This window comes from Muscardinus avellanarius (genome assembly GCF_963383645.1).
Source record: "Muscardinus avellanarius genome assembly, chromosome: 4".
In the NCBI taxonomy this organism is placed as follows: domain Eukaryota; kingdom Metazoa; phylum Chordata; class Mammalia; order Rodentia; family Gliridae; genus Muscardinus; species Muscardinus avellanarius.
This window is the reverse complement of record NC_137789.1, coordinates 54,100,886-54,120,143: the sequence shown is the minus strand read 5'-3', so window position 1 is coordinate 54,120,143 and position 19,258 is coordinate 54,100,886. Positions and strand designations below refer to the sequence as shown.

Below are 19,258 nucleotides of genomic sequence, written 5' to 3'. Positions count from 1 at the left end.
TTTTGTTAGCTCTTCTGGAGCTCTAGATATATGTATGTTAAATAGCTTGATCCTATTTACTGAGCTGTCTTGAAATTTTGTTTATTTCTATTGTTTTCTCTTTATACTACAATTTGGTTATAATGTATCTCTATAACTTCAAGTGCATGTATCCATTCCTGTACAGAATGTAATCACCTATAATATCCATTCAATGAATTTTTACAAATTTTAGATATTATCATTTTGAAAGTTTTTATTATTTGAAAAGTTATTATCATTTGAAAAGTTTTATTTGATTTGTTTATATATCTTTCATTTCTCTCATGGTCATTGGTCACATTTTTCAGATTTTTTTTTTTTTGTGTGTGTGTGTAGCACTAATGGCGGAACCCAGGGGCTTTTCTACCTCCGGGCTATGCTCCCAGGCCTATATTTTTATACTTTATTTGGAAACAGGGTCTCACTAAGTTGCCGAGAGCCTCACTAAGTAGCTGAGGCTGGCTTTGAACCTATGCTATCCTCCTGTGTCAGGCTCCCAAGCACTAGAATTACAAGTGTGCGTCACCATGCCGGCTCAGATTCTTAACATCACTCAGAGTTTTGATTGAATACGGAGAATGTTGGATCCTCATGTTGCTGAATGTCTATGTTCTGTTTTTATTTTTTTCCAGTACTGGGGATGGAACACAGGGCTCAACCTCTGGAATGCTGGGATTACAAGCCAAGCGTGTGCCACCACGCCTGGCTGTGTGTTTTTGGTTTTTGGGGGGGTCTTTTTTTGAGAAATATGTTTTTCTCTGATAGGCATTTTGGTCATTTTAGTTTTATCATCTCAGGTTTTGCTACAATGGACCTAGAGACCCTTCAAGGGTCTTAGACCTAATCTGTTCACAGCTTTCCAAAAGTGTTTTAACCAGCAATTGGACGTCAAGTAATAAAGACACACAACCTAATAGTACACTAGTAATCAAGTAATAGTACATGTAATCAGGTTGAAGCTTGACTTTAGAGAATATTGAAATCATAATATATATCATTGCAACAAAACTACATTATAAACACTGAGAGACTGGCAAGTCAGTCTTTGTGAGAGAGATTAAATACATTTGATTTTAGGATTCTTAATAGCAATTAATTACAATTATATAATTAATATTTTGGAGTTAACCACGAGGCTCATCCACATATGCTATAAAGATCGTGTCAAAGATAGTGTGTTATTCACATTTTCAGTAAGAACTCAGAGTACAAATAAACCTTTTTATTAAATTTAAGGAGTCTTCTTCAAAGTGGACCACTGGGCTCTATAAACCATGGATTTGACCTAATCTATGTTCACATTTTACCCAATATATCTGTGTTCAGAAAACAAAATGTCAACCATAAGAATTATTTATTATAAAAATAACTGACATTTCTGAAAATATGTATTGCATGACAGCAAAAAAATAATAATATGTTGTATATGTATTGTATTACTTATGTTGACTTTACTGGTAAGAAAGGGAATTTACACTAGATTCTACAAAGAAGCTAACATACCTTGATCTTATATACATATTTTGATTTTTTTTTCCTGTTTCACTTGATTTCCAGAGCATTTGTACTGAAGTACATAGGAGCTCAGACTGCACGATTTGTTGATGTTGTTGCTTTTGTTGTTTTTTGCGGTATTGGGGATGGAACCCAGGGTCATTTTACCTCCGAGCTATACCCCAGTCCTATTTTTTATTCTTTATTTTGAAACAGGGTCTCATGGAGTTGCAAAGAGCCTCACTAAGTAGCTGAGGCTGTCCATAAACTCCAGTCTTCCTGTCTCAGCCTTCCAAATGCTGGGATTACAAGCATGTGCCACCAGGCCTGGCTGAACTGCAAGATTTGAAATGCAAAGTTATGAGCTTTTCTTTCTTCAAGCTGAGCTTGAATTATTTACAAAAGAGGCATTTAAGTGTAGCTATGCTGAAACTTACAGGCTGAAGCAGCACAGGACAACATTATAATATTTGTTTCTAGTGTTTTGTTCTTAATTTTTATGCAAACACTTAATGTTTCTTTATTAAATCGACCTTTTTTATAAGGACATATGTATACTGTTGAAGGTCAGTTTGAAGTAAAGCTTTAATAGCCACAGATATCATTCAAAACATCTTTACATTGCTTGTTTGCTCTTGATTTAGGAATTGCAGAGTTAAATTGCAGAGTCCTGCAGGCGTACCTGACTTACACATCTTTAAGATTTCTATCACCTTAATGCTTAATTTAGAAATGTCATTTAAAATGATTTTGAAAAACCAGGTGCACTTATTATTGTGATAGCTGCAATATTTTAAAAGAGAATAGGTCACTGTTACTGACAAGGTTTTTTTAGTTGGCTAATGTTCAGACATGATCATCAATGTTGGAGAGTGTAACAGAGTTGAAAGTTGGGTTTCACCAGGATGTTTTTCTTTAATTAATAGGTACTATAGAAGATGGTGTCTGGCAAAATGCAGGTACTTAATAAATATTGTTAAATGAATATTAAGGCCTTAAAACTGAATCCATAGTGACAGAGAACTTTGAAATAATTTTCATCAAAATTTATTTAAGCACAATAGACTCCAGAAATTAATATACACATATTAGTAATCATTTCACAATTTAAAGGCTTTTTATTAAAGAGATAAAAATGAGGTTGAAAATAAAATTTCAATAGTCACCAATCTACTAGTTTGCTGATCATTTATGAACATTGGCTACACATACATTTTTTTAACTGATATATGCTATTGGTTTAATTAAATATTATACACAAAATTTATTCTGGTTAAATCTTTTACTCTCAAATTATGCTTATTTATGTTAAATTTACTAATTGAACTTCTGATTTAATTCTTTATTTCTTTTCCACAGCCTTTAATGGAATCAATTATTCATTTCAGATAGTGGGGTTCTTATACAAAAATAAATATATGTACCTGTTATAGAAAATGTAGAAATAAAAGTACATGTATTCAAACAGTAAATTGAAGTTACTTTTCTGGATTATATCAATCATCAGACTTGAGCCATGTTGGATTTTTTTAATTCATAGAATAAGACAACTTGAAACAAATTTTGGACAAATAAGTCATGAATTTATTTAGAACTATATGTAAAGTAATTGTATTTTTCTGCTGTACTTATTCATTTAATGCTTATATTACTAAATTTTCTTCTCAAGAAAATCAATAGTAATTAGAGATTTAAGTTTTCCTGAGTATAATACTGAAAATCCGGTGATATCTATTGAATCCATCTATTTACTTTCTGATTGTTTTTTTTTTTTTTGTTTTGTTTTGTTTTGTTTTGTTTTGTTTTTGTTTAAGGATTAAAACAAGGTGAGCCAACCATGACTGGCAAAACACAGACAAGCAACGTCACCAATAAGAATGACCCCAAGTCCATCAACTCCCGGGTTTTCATCGGCAACTTAAATACAGCCATTGTCAAGAAAGTTGACATTGAAGCCATTTTTTCGAAGTATGGAAAAATAGTTGGCTGCTCCGTCCACAAAGGTTATGCATTTGTACAGTATATGAGTGAGCGACATGCAAGAGCTGCAGTGGCTGGAGAGAATGCTAGGATCATCGCCGGCCAACCACTCGGTAAGCTCCAGTCCTCTTTTGGACTTTCATTGCTACATTGTCTCAGCACCTATCTGAATATGGTTTCATTTTTTTAAATCCAGCTTTCCCATAATATCTATCTTTTCCTTAGCCAAGTATAGTGCTTAAATATTTGTAATTTATATCGATATTTTTCTCATTGATTTGTATGTAGGTACCATATTTTCTGTACAACCTGAGATCTAGATGTTTCATATTTATTGCCTATACCAATCTGAACAGAGACAGCAAATCATAAGTATGCATAACATTTAAGTTTGTTATATTTGAAATAGTTTGTATCTTGCAGGAAACAGTACAATAAGTAAAATAACTTTGCTTGTTAGAATATTTGTTCAGAAAAGCTAATTCATTTTTTCTCTTAAATTTAATTCAATCATAGAACCAATTTTTTTTATTTCCAATCTTTATTCTTTGGGGAGAAGAAATAGAAAATAGCAAAAGCAAATAAACCTTTTAGAATTGGCAAAGGAGTTTAACTCATTCTCTCTTATTGTTTTGTTGTTTGTTTGCTTTTATAGTTAAGAATATCATCTATTGTGCCTGTTCAATAGGTTTCCATATCTGTACTGAAACCATTTTGTGCAGAGGCCCCATTTTCGTTCTCTTTCTACTCTTCCCGGTGTATTTTAAAAACATAGATTATGCTAGTAACGTACTTTTAACCATTAAAGACATTGACAAACAGAATAAGACTCACATTCTCAATGGTAGCTGCAGTGCCTTACAATCACACCTTCAACTCTGCCTCCCTGTTCTCTTCTTTCCTACACCACCTTGACATCCCTTCAAACATTCCAAAATTATTCTTACTGTAGGCACTTGGACTTTCTAGTTTCTTTGCTAATTATTTGCTTCCTCCTTTATTGTGTATTGTTATCAAAATTTACCTCCATAGAAAGGCTTTTCCTGAATAGCCTATCTAAAACAAAGTCATCACTACCCCCTTGCTTTCCCTGTGTATTCTGTAAGTCTGCTTGATATTTTTATAGCACTCTTTAGTATATGGTTATAATCTTTGTGGAAGAAAATAAAATATATTTTGTACAAGTGGTTGTATAGACCAAAAAAGTCATTACAGAAATATAGGTATTATTTACTTTTTTCTCACACATTTTTCTATACCTTAAAGAAAGGTAATTATTTCCAGTAGACAGTCTATTTTTCTTTTTGTTTTTCTTAATGTCTCCATTTTGCTTGCCTACCTTGCTATGAGAATTTCTGATCACTCCTCTTTCTAAGTTGAAATTCATATTCCAGAGCCATGTTTCAGCCAATCTCAGGGAAAACTCTACTTGTTGCCTGTTTCCTGATTGGTAGGAAACTAGCACATCCTTGTAGAAAAACATTTAGTTATTTCTAATATTTTATTTTATTTTTTTTATTTTTATTTTTTGGTGGTACTGGGGTTCCTGGAAGCCCTTCTACTTCCGGGCTATACTCCCAGACCTATTTTTATATTTTTATTTGGAAACAGGGTCTCCTAAGCCAGTGTGCGCGGCTGACTTCGAACCTGCGCGATCCTCCTGTCTCTGCCTCCCAAGCGCGGGGATTACAAGCGTGCGCCACCACGCCCGGCTATTTCTAATATTTTAGAAAGTTAATGATAAATATAAGGTCAATTGAAAGTCTGATTCACTCTTAAATGAGCTATCGTTAACTTTCCAGTGTCTGGTTCCCTGTTACTACTCAGCTGATCATTATCCTTAAAAAATGCAATGAAAAAAGAGAAATAACCCACGGAAAATGTAGTGCCGTACTTGCACAAACCCAAGGAAAAGAATGATGGTATCAGATCGCTTTGCTAGGAGAGTCACAGCGTTTCAGTGTGCCTCTAATAAGACCATTGCTCATTCTCACTCGCTCCTGGTGGATCCCTCTTAGTTTCATCCTCAGGATAATTTTGAGAGTATGAATTTAAATCACCTATCGTCACACTTTGTGCCCAAATCCAAGACAAATGTCTCTTTATTTTAGTTGAAATCTAGCGCATTACTTTCTTTGCCTAAGGTGAATGATGTTTCATAAAAAGCAAATGCTTTACTTTTTAACTAATAACTAAAAATTCAATCAAAGCATGTCTCTCAATTGTCCTGAAAGGCAAATTGTTCCTCAACCAAGTTCTGAAGACTTGAATTTCCAGGTAATTTATTCACTTTGGGCCTTAAGTGCATTCTTTTTGGCAAGTTGAACAAATCTTAGGTTCAAGGAAATCAATAACTAGTTCTTGAATTTTTTGACTCACAAATAAAACTTCTATAATTTTCAGCATCCACAAACATGTGCACCCTTAATGTGAAGTGACCTGATTGTGGTTAAAACAATAGACTATTATCACATGAAATTGAAATCATTTTTTGTTTTATTTTTATTTTACTTTTTTGTACTACTGAAGATGGAACCCAGGAGCATTCTACCACTGAGCTATACCCCCAACCCTACTTTTTTACTCTTTCTTCCTTTCCTCTTTCCTTCTTTCTTTCTTTCTTTCTTTCTTTCTTTCTTTCTTTTATTTTATTTTTTTATTTTTTTTTATTTTTGTGTGTGTGGTACTGAGAATGGAACCCAGGGGACTTCTACCTCTGGACTACACCCTCAGACCTATTTTATATTTTTATGTGGAAACAGGGTCTAAGTTGTTGTTAGACTGTTAGGCCAGTTTCTGGTCTAATTTCTAAGTCTTTGATCCATATCAAGTTGATTCCTGTGCACAGTGAGAGGTAAGAATTTGGTTCCATCTTTCTACAAAGGGATAGCCAGTTCTCCTAGCACCATTTGTTGAAAAGGCTATCTTTTCTCCAGCGTATGAGTTTGGACCCTTTGTCAAAGATCAAATGACTATGGATATGTGGGTTTGTTTCTGTATCTTCTATTCTGTTCCACTGGTCAGTATGCCTGTTGTTGTGCCAATACCATACCGTTTTTACTACTATAGCTCTATTGTATAATTTGAAGTCCAGGGTTGTGATTGATGCCTCCTGCCTGGTTGGGTTTTTTTTTCCTTTCTTTTTTTTTCTTTTTTTGGTCGTACAGGAAGTGGAACCCAGAGATAGGCTTTCTACCTCTGGGCTATACTCCAGACCTGTTCTTGCAGTTTTTTACGTATTTGGTTAGGTTTATCCCTAGGTATTTTATTGGTGTTTAGGTTATGGTGAATGGAATTGTTTTCTTTATTTCTTTGATTGTGAATTCATTGTTGGCATTAAAAAACAAAGCAACTAATTTCTTTAGATTGATTTTTGTATCCTGCAACTTTCCTGAACTGGTTAATCAGCTCCAGTAGTCTTTTGGATGAGAACTTTGGGTCTTCTACATAAAGGATCATGTCATCTGCAAATAAGGATAGTTTTAATTCCTCTCTTCCTATTTGAATTAGTTTCATTTCCTTCTCTTGTCTTATTGCTGTGGCAAGAGTCTCAAGGACTATATTAAAAAAGAGTGGTGATAGTGGGAATCCTTGTCTTGTTCCTGATTTTAGAGAAAATTCTTACAGTTTTTCCCCATTCAATATTATGTGGGCTTTGGATTAATTGTATATTGCCTTAATGATGTTGAAATACATTTCTTCTATTCCAATTTTCTGCAGTGTTTTTAACATAAATATGTGTCGGATTTTGTAAAATGCCTTTTCAGCATCTATTGATTAGATCATGTGTTTTTTTTTGTTCTCAGTTCTATTTATGTGGTGAATAACGTGTATTGATTTGAGTATGTTGAACCAGCCTGGCTTTTCTGGGATGAAACTGACTTGGTCGTGGTGTACAGTTCTCTTGATATGGTTTTGAGTACATATAGCTAGTATTTTGTTTAAAATTTTGCATGTACATTTATCAAGGATATTGGCCTGTAATTATCCTTTTTTGAGGTATCTTTATTTGGATTGGGGATTAAAGTGATACTGGCCTCATAGAAGGAATTTGGGAGACTTCCATCTCTTTCAATTTCCTGGAACAATTTGTGAAGTATTGGTATTAGTTCTTCACTGAAGGTTTTGTAGAAAAACAGCTAGAAGCCCATCAGAGCCTGAGCTTTTCTTTGATGGCAGAATTTTTATTGCTGTTTCTATTTATTTGGTTGCTATTGGTTGGTTTAGGCTTGCTATGGCCTCTTGGTTCAATTTAGGTAGGTTATATGTGCTTAGAAATCTATTGATTTATTCCTTGTTTTCCAGTCTATTGGAGTATAAATTCTCCAATAGACTGGAAAAATAGCTTCTGATACTCCTTTGAAATTCCCCACTGTCTGTGGTGATGTCTCCTTTCTCCTTTCTGATTTTAATAATTTGAGTTGATTCTCTCTTTTGGTTAGGTTGGCCAGAGGTTAGTTAGTCTATCTTATTAATCTTTTCAAAGAAGCAGATTGTTTTGTTGATTCTTTGAAATTTTTGTTCTTTATTTCATTTATTTCTGCTCTGATTTGAATAATTTCTTACCTTCAGCTGACTTTGGGCTTAGACTGTTTCTAGGTTTTTGAGAGGTGTCATTAGGTTTTTTACTTGGTGACTCTCTGTTCTTTTTATTGTGGGCACTCAGTGCTACAAACTTTCCTCTTAACACTGCCTTCAGAGTGTCCCATAGATTTTGGTAAGTTGTGTCTCTATTTTCATTTAATTCCAGAAATTTCTTTATTTCTCCCCCTTATTTCTGATCTTACCCACTCATCCTCAATTAGTGTATCTTTCAATCTTCATGTATTTAAATAATTTCTTTTGGTCTTCCTGTTGTTGATTTCTACTTTCATTTCATTATAGTCTGAAAATATCCAGGGAATTTCATTATATCTTTTGAATTGGTGGTGCTTGATTTATGGCCCAGGATAGATCTATTTTGGAGAAGGTTCCATTGGCTACTGAAAAGAATGTGTATTCTTCTGTTCCTGGTTGAAATATTCTGTATATGTCAATTAAATCCATTGGTTTATAGTTTTCTTTTGTTCTGAAGAACTGTTACTCATCTTTGGCCTTGATGATGAGTCTAGTGGTGTGATAGGTGTATTGAAGTCTCCCAATATTATTTTATTTGGGTCTATTTGAGATTTGATGTCCAGGAGGGTTTGTTTTACAAATGTGGCTACGCCCACATTTGGGGTATAAATATTTACTATCATTATATCTTCCTGGTGTATTGTTTCTTTTAATAAAAGGAAGTGCCTTGTTTTGTCTCTTTTGATGTGTTTTTGCTTAAATTCTGGTGTTTTTTGATATCAGCATTGCTACACCTGCCTGTTTTGGGTCTCCATTGGCATGATATATCTTTTTTCCATTTTTTCATTTTCAGTCTATGAATGTCTTTGGCTCTAAGGTGAGTTTCTTGAAAACAGCATATGTTTGGATTATGTTTTTAATCCACATTGCCACTGTATGTCTTTTGATTGATGAATTAAGTCCTTTGACATTCAGACTAATTATTGAAATATGATTTTTGTTTCCTGTCATTTTGTGTTCTATCTTCTTTTTGGTATAATGTTATTTCTTCTTTACTTAGATGCCCCTCTGATCAACTTCATCTCTTCTCTGGTTCTGAAGTCTGACTTTTTTTTCTTCTTTATGTTTCATATCTTTAAGTATTTTCTCTAGTGTTGGTTTTGAATACATGTATTTTTGAGATTCTGCTTATCTTGAAACACTGTTGTTTCTCCATCAATTATGAATAATCATTTTGCTGAGATATAGCAGAATTTTTTGGAACTTGTTTTCTTCCAGGGTCTGGGTCACATCATACCAGTCTCTTTTGGCATTCATGGCTTGGGTTGTATAGTTTGGGGTGATTTTTATTGTTTTGCTCCTATATGTCACATTTTTTTTTGTTTATTTTCACTGCTTTTAAGATTCTTTCCTTGGCCTTTATATTGGTCATTTTGATTATTACATGGCATGGGGAGGTACCTTCTTTGATCTTATCTTAACAGTGTTCTGTATGTCTCCTGGATGTGTAAGTCCAATTCTCTTTCCATGTTTGTAAATATCTTTCAAATTATTTCTCTAAAGAGATTATGAATGCCCTTGGTCTGTACTTCTATCCCTTTTTCAATGCCTTTTATCTGTAATTTAGGACATGTTATATTGTCCCATAGTTGTAGGATGTTTAGCTTTTGTTACTGCAATGACTTCTATATACTGTTAACTGTGTTTTCAGTTTTGAATGAGCTGTCTTCTAACAGTGATATTCTATTTTTCATTTAATTTAATCTTCCAGAATTTCTTTCTGGTTTTGTCTTCATTTCATTTATTGACTCTTTCATTTAATTCCAGACCTCTTTCTGATTCTTTCTTAGTGTCTCCATTTCCTCTTTTATTTTCTGTACACTTGCTTTGAGACATTTCATTATATTGTAGATCAGAATTTGGAATTCTCCCTCTTTCATTTCTTGTAGGTATTTGTGATTTCCATTATTTCTTCACTGTTCCTAGTTCTCCTGTTTTTCAAGGTTCTCAGTTTTGTTTTTCTGTTGTCTTGGCATCTTTTGTGGGTATTATGTCTAATCCAATCTTAGTAGTATGAAGTTAGAGGTTTCAGCAGGTAAGCAGTGCTTTTTCCAATGGTGAGGGTTGGGTAATGGGGAAGGAGCTGAGGTGATGAGTACAGGAATCAGGTAAGGTACAGGATATGATTAGGTTGAGGAAGAATTTAAGTTTAATAAGTTAGTATCTGGTTGAGAACGAGAGGTTACATAATAGTACTCTTGTAGTTAGTACAGTATTTAAGTATGGAGATATGAAATACTTTGAGTATTAAACAAGGAGATACAGTAAGGGGGAAAAAAGGCATTTTGAGAGAAGAGAGTAGATAGGCTAAAGCGAGGAAGTTGTAAAAGGAATGGGGGAAGGAACGAACAAACACTAATAAAGTAGCAAAACAAGATACAAAAGCTAACAATTATAAATCAAAGACAAAAAAACAAGAGAAAAAAGAATAAGAAAGAGAGAAAAATATTAAGGACAAAAATAAGACGAACTAGAGACAGAGTGAGACAACAAATAAAAACAAACAAAAACCCAAATAAAAGGAAGAATAAACCAACAGACCTACTAATTTATGAATATAGGGATGGGCCTGTATGATATCTGTATTTCTGATCACTGTGGTAGATTCTGGAGTATATTCCAATGTCTCTTATTTGCTCTGTTCCCTATTTTCAGCTCTTGAACCTACTCTCTGAGTGTTCATGTCTCTCTCCTCTGACTGCTTTGTGTTTAGGTGTCAGGGCATCAAGTGTCACTGTTAATGAGTTCCATGTAAGTCCAGGATTCTGTGTTTTTCCAACCAGTAATCAGCGGCCTCAGACCTCTGCACTCTCCACCCTGTGCTCAGGCCTGCACTTCCCTACCCACAGTGGCAGAGGGCATCAAGTGTAATCTTGGAGTGACCCCCTGTGACTCTGTGACCCTGTGCAGGTACCACACTTTGAGCACCTTTCCTGTGTCTCTGATTGTTCTAACTGGACTAGCCTGCTGGGTCCTGCAGCTTCTCTGAGCAGTCTTTTGCCAAGTACCGAGTAATGCAAGCAGTTACCTGGTCCTGCTGCAGGGTCTCTGGAGAGCTCATGTGCCCTCAAGCCTCTGCACTCTCTGCCCTGGGGCCAGGTGTTCAGTTTTGTCTTGGAGCAACCCATGTGACCCTCTGTAGTTATCATGCCTTGAGCACCTTTCCTATGTCTCTGGAGGTTCTCACTTGACTAACCCGATGGGTCCCATGGCTTCTCTGAGCAGTCCTCTGCCAGTACTTATTAATGCCAGTACCAAGTAACACAAGCAGTTACCTGGCTGCTCTGTTCTGGGTCTCTGGAGGGCTCACTGTGCTGCTGCAGGTGCCACCTTTGGTGAGCACACAGGCTTTTGGGTCTTCTTCTGTGTCCCTGAATTGTGATGCCAGGCACCATTTTCTGCTTAAGATGGTGGAGCTCTGTGGCCACTTTCAAGCTCTTGGATTATTTTTCTGGATTTTTTTGGCTGCTGCCCCAGTGTTGTCCAGAGCTAGGACTCATGGTTTGGGCCCGCAGCAGGTCCATTGTGCGCTCAGGATTTTTGCAGTGGATCTCACGGTTCATAGTACTGGATTCCTTCATATTACTGTTTCCTTGTTCTGTTTTGGTCCATGAGCTGTATTTATTTGTTTGTCAAGACGCTGCCCTCTCGGTAGTTGAACTTTATTGTTTCAACTACTGAGATGTGCTGCATCCCGCAGTTGCCATTTTGAATCTCTCTTCTTTATGTGATTTTTAAATAGTGCATATTCACATATCATCTATTGAATAAGAATAACCTTTTCACTATTGCTAGGTATTCAAGTCTTTTTATATATTTTAGAGATTAGTTAGAAATATCCCTAGTAATAGAATAAATTTGGCATGTTAAGATGAGTTCTTAAAATTTTATGAAAATTATAGGTATATTCTGACAAGAACAGATTATGTCTAACATTTATCAAAATTTATTAAAGAAAAGAAATAAAAACAGGTTATAGGACTTCCGGGAAGATGGCGAACGAGGAAAGCGGGGCTTAAGAGCCCCGCTAACAACAAATCTCCATTACCACAAAATCAGCGCCTTTCAAAGCCAGAAAACAACATCACCAGAGAAACAAAAAAAATCACCAGGCTCCAGAGAGAAAGCAGACTGAGAACAGAGCCACAGAGGAGATCCTCACACCCGAGGACGCAGCTTCACGCCTGAGGACGCGGCAGCAGCGCCATACTGCCGGCAGCACCGGCGAATTCACAGGACGGCCACAGCAAGCCGAGGGGAGCCGCTGCGGAACAGCCAGGCAGGATTTCTCGGCGCAGAGGGCATCTAAAGCTTCCAGTGGCTGAGCTCAGCACATGCTGCAGGGATTCAGAGTGGAAATCAAAACCAAGAAAAAAAAACGCCAGCCCCATAGCCGAGGGCGTAGCAGCGGCGCCATATTGCCACCGGCGGGAACAGCACCATATTCACCGAATTCAGTAGAGCTACATCTGCGTACTCAAAAACAGTGAGTCAAACTGTGGGCCACAGCAGAGAAATCCCAGTACTGTACTCACTGGGACTTGACCCAGTGGGAGAGGGGCAGTGGCAGTGATATCACACCATAGGAGAACATGCAACCTGGCACCCCCCCACAATCTAAAGCAGCCTCTATCAACTCTCTGGGTCGGAGACTCTGTGATACAACCCAGTAAAGGAGTAGTGGGGTCTGAGATACTACTGACTTGAGATCCAGAGCACCTTAAGTGAAGTCATAGTGACCCAAGGGAAGAACCCAGAGAAGGCACTAACATCTGAAATCATGGGAAAGAGGAATAATACTGGAGCAATGAATGCTCACAACCCCACAACATCAGAACCCGATAAAACAGAAAATCAGAGATTTCTAGAAGATCAAATCAGGAAAATAACTGTAGAAATAATAGAGGTACTTCGAAAAAAACTCAGAGAGAGCCAAAAAGAGATAAAGGATGCAATTAATGAAGTAAAGGCCTCAATTCAAAGCACAAACAACCGATTAGAACACATGGAGAACAGAATCTGCTCTTAGAAGATGATCATTCCAAAAATGAACGCATAGTTTCTAATCTAGAAAAAAATATCCGACCGCAGGAATCTGATATTGAAGAAATATGGGCCCATTTTAAGAGAGCTAACCTAAGAATAATTGGAATAGAGGAGGGAAAAAAAAGTGAAACCAAAGGGATCAACAATCTCTTCAAGGAAGTAATAGCAGAAAATTTTCCAGACATAGAGCAAGAGGTCGATACGCAGGTCCAGGAAACTTATAGAACTCCCTTTAGACAGGATCGGAGAAGAGGATCCCCATGCCACATAATTGTCAAAATGACCAATGTGGAAGCCAAGCAGAGAATCTTAAAGGCAACAAAAACAAAGGGCCAAGTGACATTCAGAGGCAAACCACTTAGAATCACTCCAGACTTCCCAAACCAAGTTATGAGAGCCAGAAGGGCTTGGAGTAACATATTCCCAATTTTGAAAGAAAACAACTTCCAGCCAAAAATTTCCTACCCAGCAAAACTTTCTATCAAATTAGATGGAGAAATAAGGAGCTTCCATGACAAACAGAAACTGAAGGAATTTATGTCTTCAAAACCAGCACTAGAGAAAATACTCAAAGAGATTAACTACAAAGAAGAAATAGGTAACACACATCAGAACTAGAGAAACAAGAATTTCCATCCAACAGATAACTAAGATTGGTTATCTGTGGAGATTCATTATTTATGTTAGTCTTTTACCTATCTCTAAAGGGTATTGTTTGCCTTTATTGTTGTTAATTTTTAGGATTTCTAGTTGGAATATTAATATACCTTCAGATATAGCATTTGGAAATATTTTATCCCATTCTATTAGTAACTTTTAACTCTGTTTACATTGTCTTTGGATATACAATATGTTTTTTATTTTTTAGGGAGTTTGTATACTCTTCTATTGCCTGTGCCATTGAAATCATAACCAAGAAATCACTGCCAATTTCAATGTTGTGAGGTTTTATGACCCAGATTTTCTCCTAAAAGCTTATAGTCTTAAGATTTATATTTAGGTCTTTTATCTATTTTGAGTTAATATTTGTATATGGGATTAGGTAAGGGTCCAATTTTATTCTTTTCCATGTAATTATTATTTTTCAACAATATTTAGTTAAAAGATTATTATTCCCACCACCAAATGTTCGTGGAAATCTTGTCAAAAATAACTTGACAATATAGGGGAGAATTTAGCTCTAGGCTTTTATTTAACTCCAATGGTTTATATATCTGCCTTTAGAATAGTACTACACTGTTTCAATTATTGTAGCTTTATATGGTTTGAAATCAGAAAATATACATCTTCTAGCTTTGTTCTTTTTCAAGATCGTTGTGGGTACCTAGAGTCCATATTCCATATTAGGATAGATTTTTTTCCTGAAAAATAAATATATAAATATATGATAGTTTCACCTAAAAAATAGAAAAAAATAGATTCTCTGGTAAGAAAGAAAGCAAAAAGAAATATTGAAATGTTATCTTTAAGTCATCAAAAGCTTGGTATCAGACAAATGAAACTGTTATGTGAGATTATCATTTTTAATTTTTGATAAATTGCTATAATACTAGATGTCAAACACTAAGCCAAGCATGGGAGGGAGGGATAGGGAGAGAATGGGGTGGGGATCGGGTGAGGGCTGACTGGGCAATGTGTGCATGTATGTCTACAAAAGTATGTATCCCACTATGATGTATGAATACAGTGCACCAATTAAAAATTTAAAAAAAACAGGTTATACAAAACTATTGATTGTCAAATATTATTAATAGTTATTTTGATGCTTCAAGTGAAGGAGTCACTGAAGGGTTTCATCTGGGGAGTAATGTGTTGAAATTTTTTTTAGTGAAAGAATAACTTAACAGTTTGATGAAATATTATTATGATATGAGACTAGAATAGGCACATATGTTGGAAGTCTACCAAAAAAGGTCAAATTTCACACTATGGAGCAAAATGTGGAAAAAGAAGAAAAGTAGATAAGAATCATGAGATTTAATAGCTAGTTGGCACAGTGGATGAGAAAGAGAAAGAGAAAAGAATCAAGAATGGATTTCATATTTCTGGGTTGAGTCGTGCATGTCGCTAGAATGACAGATAATTATTTGTTTTAAGGAAAAGGGCTTGGTATAAGACAGTAAATTCAAGACTTAATATATGCTATTAAGATTAATGTGTAAGCTTGAGGATATCAACATACATATATGTATTAATAAAATCTTAGATTCATTGGATAATCTAATATGAAAATAAATGAAATGTGGATTGAGAGCATAAATTATGAAATTTTTTTTATATTTCAGGAGAAACATCTTTTATTATGAGAATGTCATCAAATTCTGGATTTTATTTATTTTAAAGAAGGATATAGTTTGCATTCTTTTCAAATTCATATACAATAAGATATCATTATAAAAGTTGCTAGTCCTACTTTAAAATTATGGAGTATACAGAAAAGTTGGTTTCTCAGAATTTGAAGCTCAACATATTGGAATTTTAATCAAGACTTTGAAAGTATGCCACAATCTAAAGTCTTGATTAGATTCTGTCTCTTGGATTTTTTATTCTTAACTATATTGACACAAATTATTAAATTCTATTATAGAACCTATAAAAAGAAGCCTTGAACTAGTTCAGTGGGCCATACACTTTATCATCATGAGAAATGTTTTATTAAAAACAAAGTTTTGTTTCAAGAGGTTATTTCATTAAAAGGTATACAACATGTAAATTAAGAATTTAAATATTATAATATTTTTCTTTGGGTTATACTTTCATATTTATTATTCCAGGGCAGTTAAACAAAACAAAATATTTCTCAAATTGCAAATAATTTTTCTAATTCTATTTATCTCTTTCCTTCTTCCTCTCTTTGTCTTTCTTTCTTCTTTCTCCTCTGTAGTTTTCCTAATCACAGGAGATAAGTTCAAAGACCAGTGGATGATTCAAACCACAAATAGAACCAAAACCTATAGATAATATAATATTTCCTATGCCTGCATATCTATTGTAAAGTTTTATTTATAAACTAGCTACAGAAGAGAATAATGATAAGTATAATAAAGTTATTACAATTTATAATAAAATATATTTTAAAATAATAACTTTTTTTATTTCTGAAAGTTTCCATGTAGTCTTTTTGGACAATAGTAACTGAAACTGTGGAAATTGAATTCACTGATAAGAAGGTTACTATTCCTATGATCAAGGCATGTCCTATATCTGACAGTGAAGTAGACATAATTTTGAGTATGTCCCTCTCTCTATTTATAATCTCTTTTTTCTAAGTTTACACCTTTGTTTCTCAGCACATGCACTCAAGCGATCTCTCTTTGTGGCTTCTGACCCCATGCCTGGTTGTGTTCCCAAGCTCTGACACTGGTTTCTAAATCATCATCTCTTCCTTTCTTCTTTAATGCCTCTTATTTTCTTTTTGAGATTCTATTGGCTGTCTTAGAGAATTTACATGAATCATATGTTTGAAGGGAGGATTGTTTAACACATAAAATAATTTCAAATAAATAAATGGAATAGCTTAATAGATTTTTAGTGTTACATCCTTCTAATAACCCATTACAGCCAATCTTTTGGGTCTGATATGGAAAAGGAAATTTGGTCATAATTTAATTTAGTTACTTATATATTATCAGTTCTTCAGCACAACTTTTGGGCCACAGTGGAAAAAGGACAATTTTTTTTTTTTATCCTGGACTCCCACATTACTTAGGGAATCCTAAAACATTAGAATTCAGCTATGAAATCACTACTTCTGATAAAGTTTTATAATAAGCATGATTTATAGAATGTGAATACCTTTACAAAAACCTATCTGTATTTGGTTATTTATTTATTTCTATAATATTTAAATTTAAGAAAATAAAATATTGATATATCTTCTTAATATTTCATTAAATTTGGATTTCGTTAATATCAAATATATTATAGTTTTAACCTAACTGTGGTTATTTAACACTTTTTCTTCAAACATACTATGCAAAAAGTGAATCAAACTTTTTAAAATGCTTCATACTGATTATGTTTATATGAGAGGTCACACAAAGTATCCTTTTATACCAAAATATCATGCAGAGGTTAGACACTAAGTTTAGATCAGTGCCAATTTATGTATCTACTGATTACACGGGCTTGATTACACTCATACTATAAATAAACATTTGTATTGTCTTTATTTCTAGATTATTTCACTGTTACAATGCTTGCAAAAGACAGAATTCATGAACTTTAAAAGTCATCTATTAATAGAAGAAGAAATGGAACAGCAAAAAAAAAAATAATAATTTATCTGTAGAAATCATTCTTATTCTAAAGCCTGTATTCCGTTTCCTGTCTTTATAGAGGAAAGCCCAATTAGGAAAAAGACTATTGGAAATTTTTTAAAAATAGGTTAATTTTATCCACATTTTAAAAGTCTTGCAAAACTGGAATTTAAAGTAGGAGCAAGATAAATAGGGATTATTAACTTTCAAGTAAATATGGTAAATATACTACTTAATCCTGGTGCTGAAAGAAATAATGAAAATTTATTAGTCAAGAGGAAGCTGGTGGTGGGAGATACTAAGTAACAACAGAAAGAAATGAAATCAAGTGCTTGTAACAATCTCTCAAGCAGGCCCTAAGAGTAATCAATATGAAGTGTATTTTTCATCCCCAACTGCTACTTTGCATCTAGTGATCTTCTCTAAATACAAATCCAATCATACCCCCACTCATTAAAATTTTCAGGGACTTTTCAATCTTCTCAGATAAACAAACTGAGACCTTTGCAGTGGCCTCCCAGATTGCACAGCATTTGTTGCTTGGTCATTCTCAAACTCACACCATGGATCTCCCCGCCTTGCTCAAGGTTCATCTAAATTGCTGTCTCTCAGTCCTGTGACTAGCAGGCGTTCTTCTCCCTGCACCAGGCCTTTACACATCCGTTCTGACTGCCCACCGTGTCCCTCCCTACCCAGCTCCTACCACCTCCATTCACTTCCTCATTTTTTCCTACCCTTCACCTGGTTATGCATTCTCCAGACCTTAGGCCACTTTTTATTACTTTAAGAAACCTATGTCAGTGCCTCAATTGTGTTTGGGATATTTTACTTCCCTTTGTAGCAGGTGTCGTTTATACTTTGTCTTACCCAATTTGTAATCGATATCTACCTTTTCTCCCTCTAGGCTGTAAATGCCACAAGGGTGATGACTCTTTATGTCTTTGCTCATCTTCTTAGCACCTAGCCATGTGCTAACACTTCCAGGGCAGGTGCTTCAGTAAGTTGCTGCTGGATGAGTGTCTGGATAGATGCTGAGCTGAGGGAATGGATGAACTTGGTTAAATGTTTTGTTTTTTTTTTAAATACATACAAGAATACAAAAAAAAGGAAGGGGCATTTTATATTTATTTATTTATTTATTTATTTATTTATTTATTTATTTATTTATTTTGCAATACTGGGGATGGAACCTAGGAACATTCTACCTCCAAGCTACACCCGGACCCTATTTTTTATTCTTTGTTCTGAAATAGGGTCTCAATAAGTTGTGAAGGGCCTCACTAAGTAGCCTAAGCTGTCTCCAAGCCTTGATCCTCCTGTCTCAGCCTTCCAAATGCTGGGATTACAAGCGTTCACCATCATGCCCAGCTGAGAAGGGGCATTTTTAAGCCCCCTGAAAAGCAAAGAAGTATAGTTTGGGGTTGCTGTTAAGAGAAGTCGTCATGGTTATGATGTGCTGGAGAAGGTTGTCACTAGGCATTCAGTCCCTTGAAAGTCAGACAACCCAGAGGTAGCCATTCAACAGGCCTGATTTTATTTTTTCTAAATAAAATTCAGTTTTTAATAAGCATCAAATATTAACACATGTTTATTTTAGTCAAAGGTTAGAGTGAATGACATATTGGCTTAAAGAAAGATTTTTATTCATGGAAAACTTCCTACACACTCCTTAAAATGTCATCCTTTTATAATTTTAGTAACAACTCAGTATATTCATAGAATTTCATCATTGTCAAAGCTCTTTTTTTTTTTTCATTTTGTGGTGCTCAGGATTAAACCAAGGGGCATTCTACCTCTGAGCTATACCCTCAGCCCTATTTATTTATTTATTTATTTTGAAA

General features: G+C 34.8%; 1 protein-coding gene across 1 annotated transcript in view; it reads left to right on the top strand.

The window, feature by feature from the left end:
* Window positions 1-3,334: 3,334 nt before the first annotated feature.
* Window positions 3,335-19,258, top strand: part of RALYL (RALY RNA binding protein like) — a gene marked incomplete at its 3' end in the record, with an annotated part of 339,207 nt that continues 323,283 nt past the window's right edge. Inside the window, exon 1 of the mRNA XM_080694753.1 lies at window positions 3,335-3,608. Coding sequence (XP_080550879.1) covers window positions 3,353-3,608 — 256 coding nt within the window. The 5' untranslated portion in view covers window positions 3,335-3,352. The remainder of the gene's footprint in view (window positions 3,609-19,258) is intronic.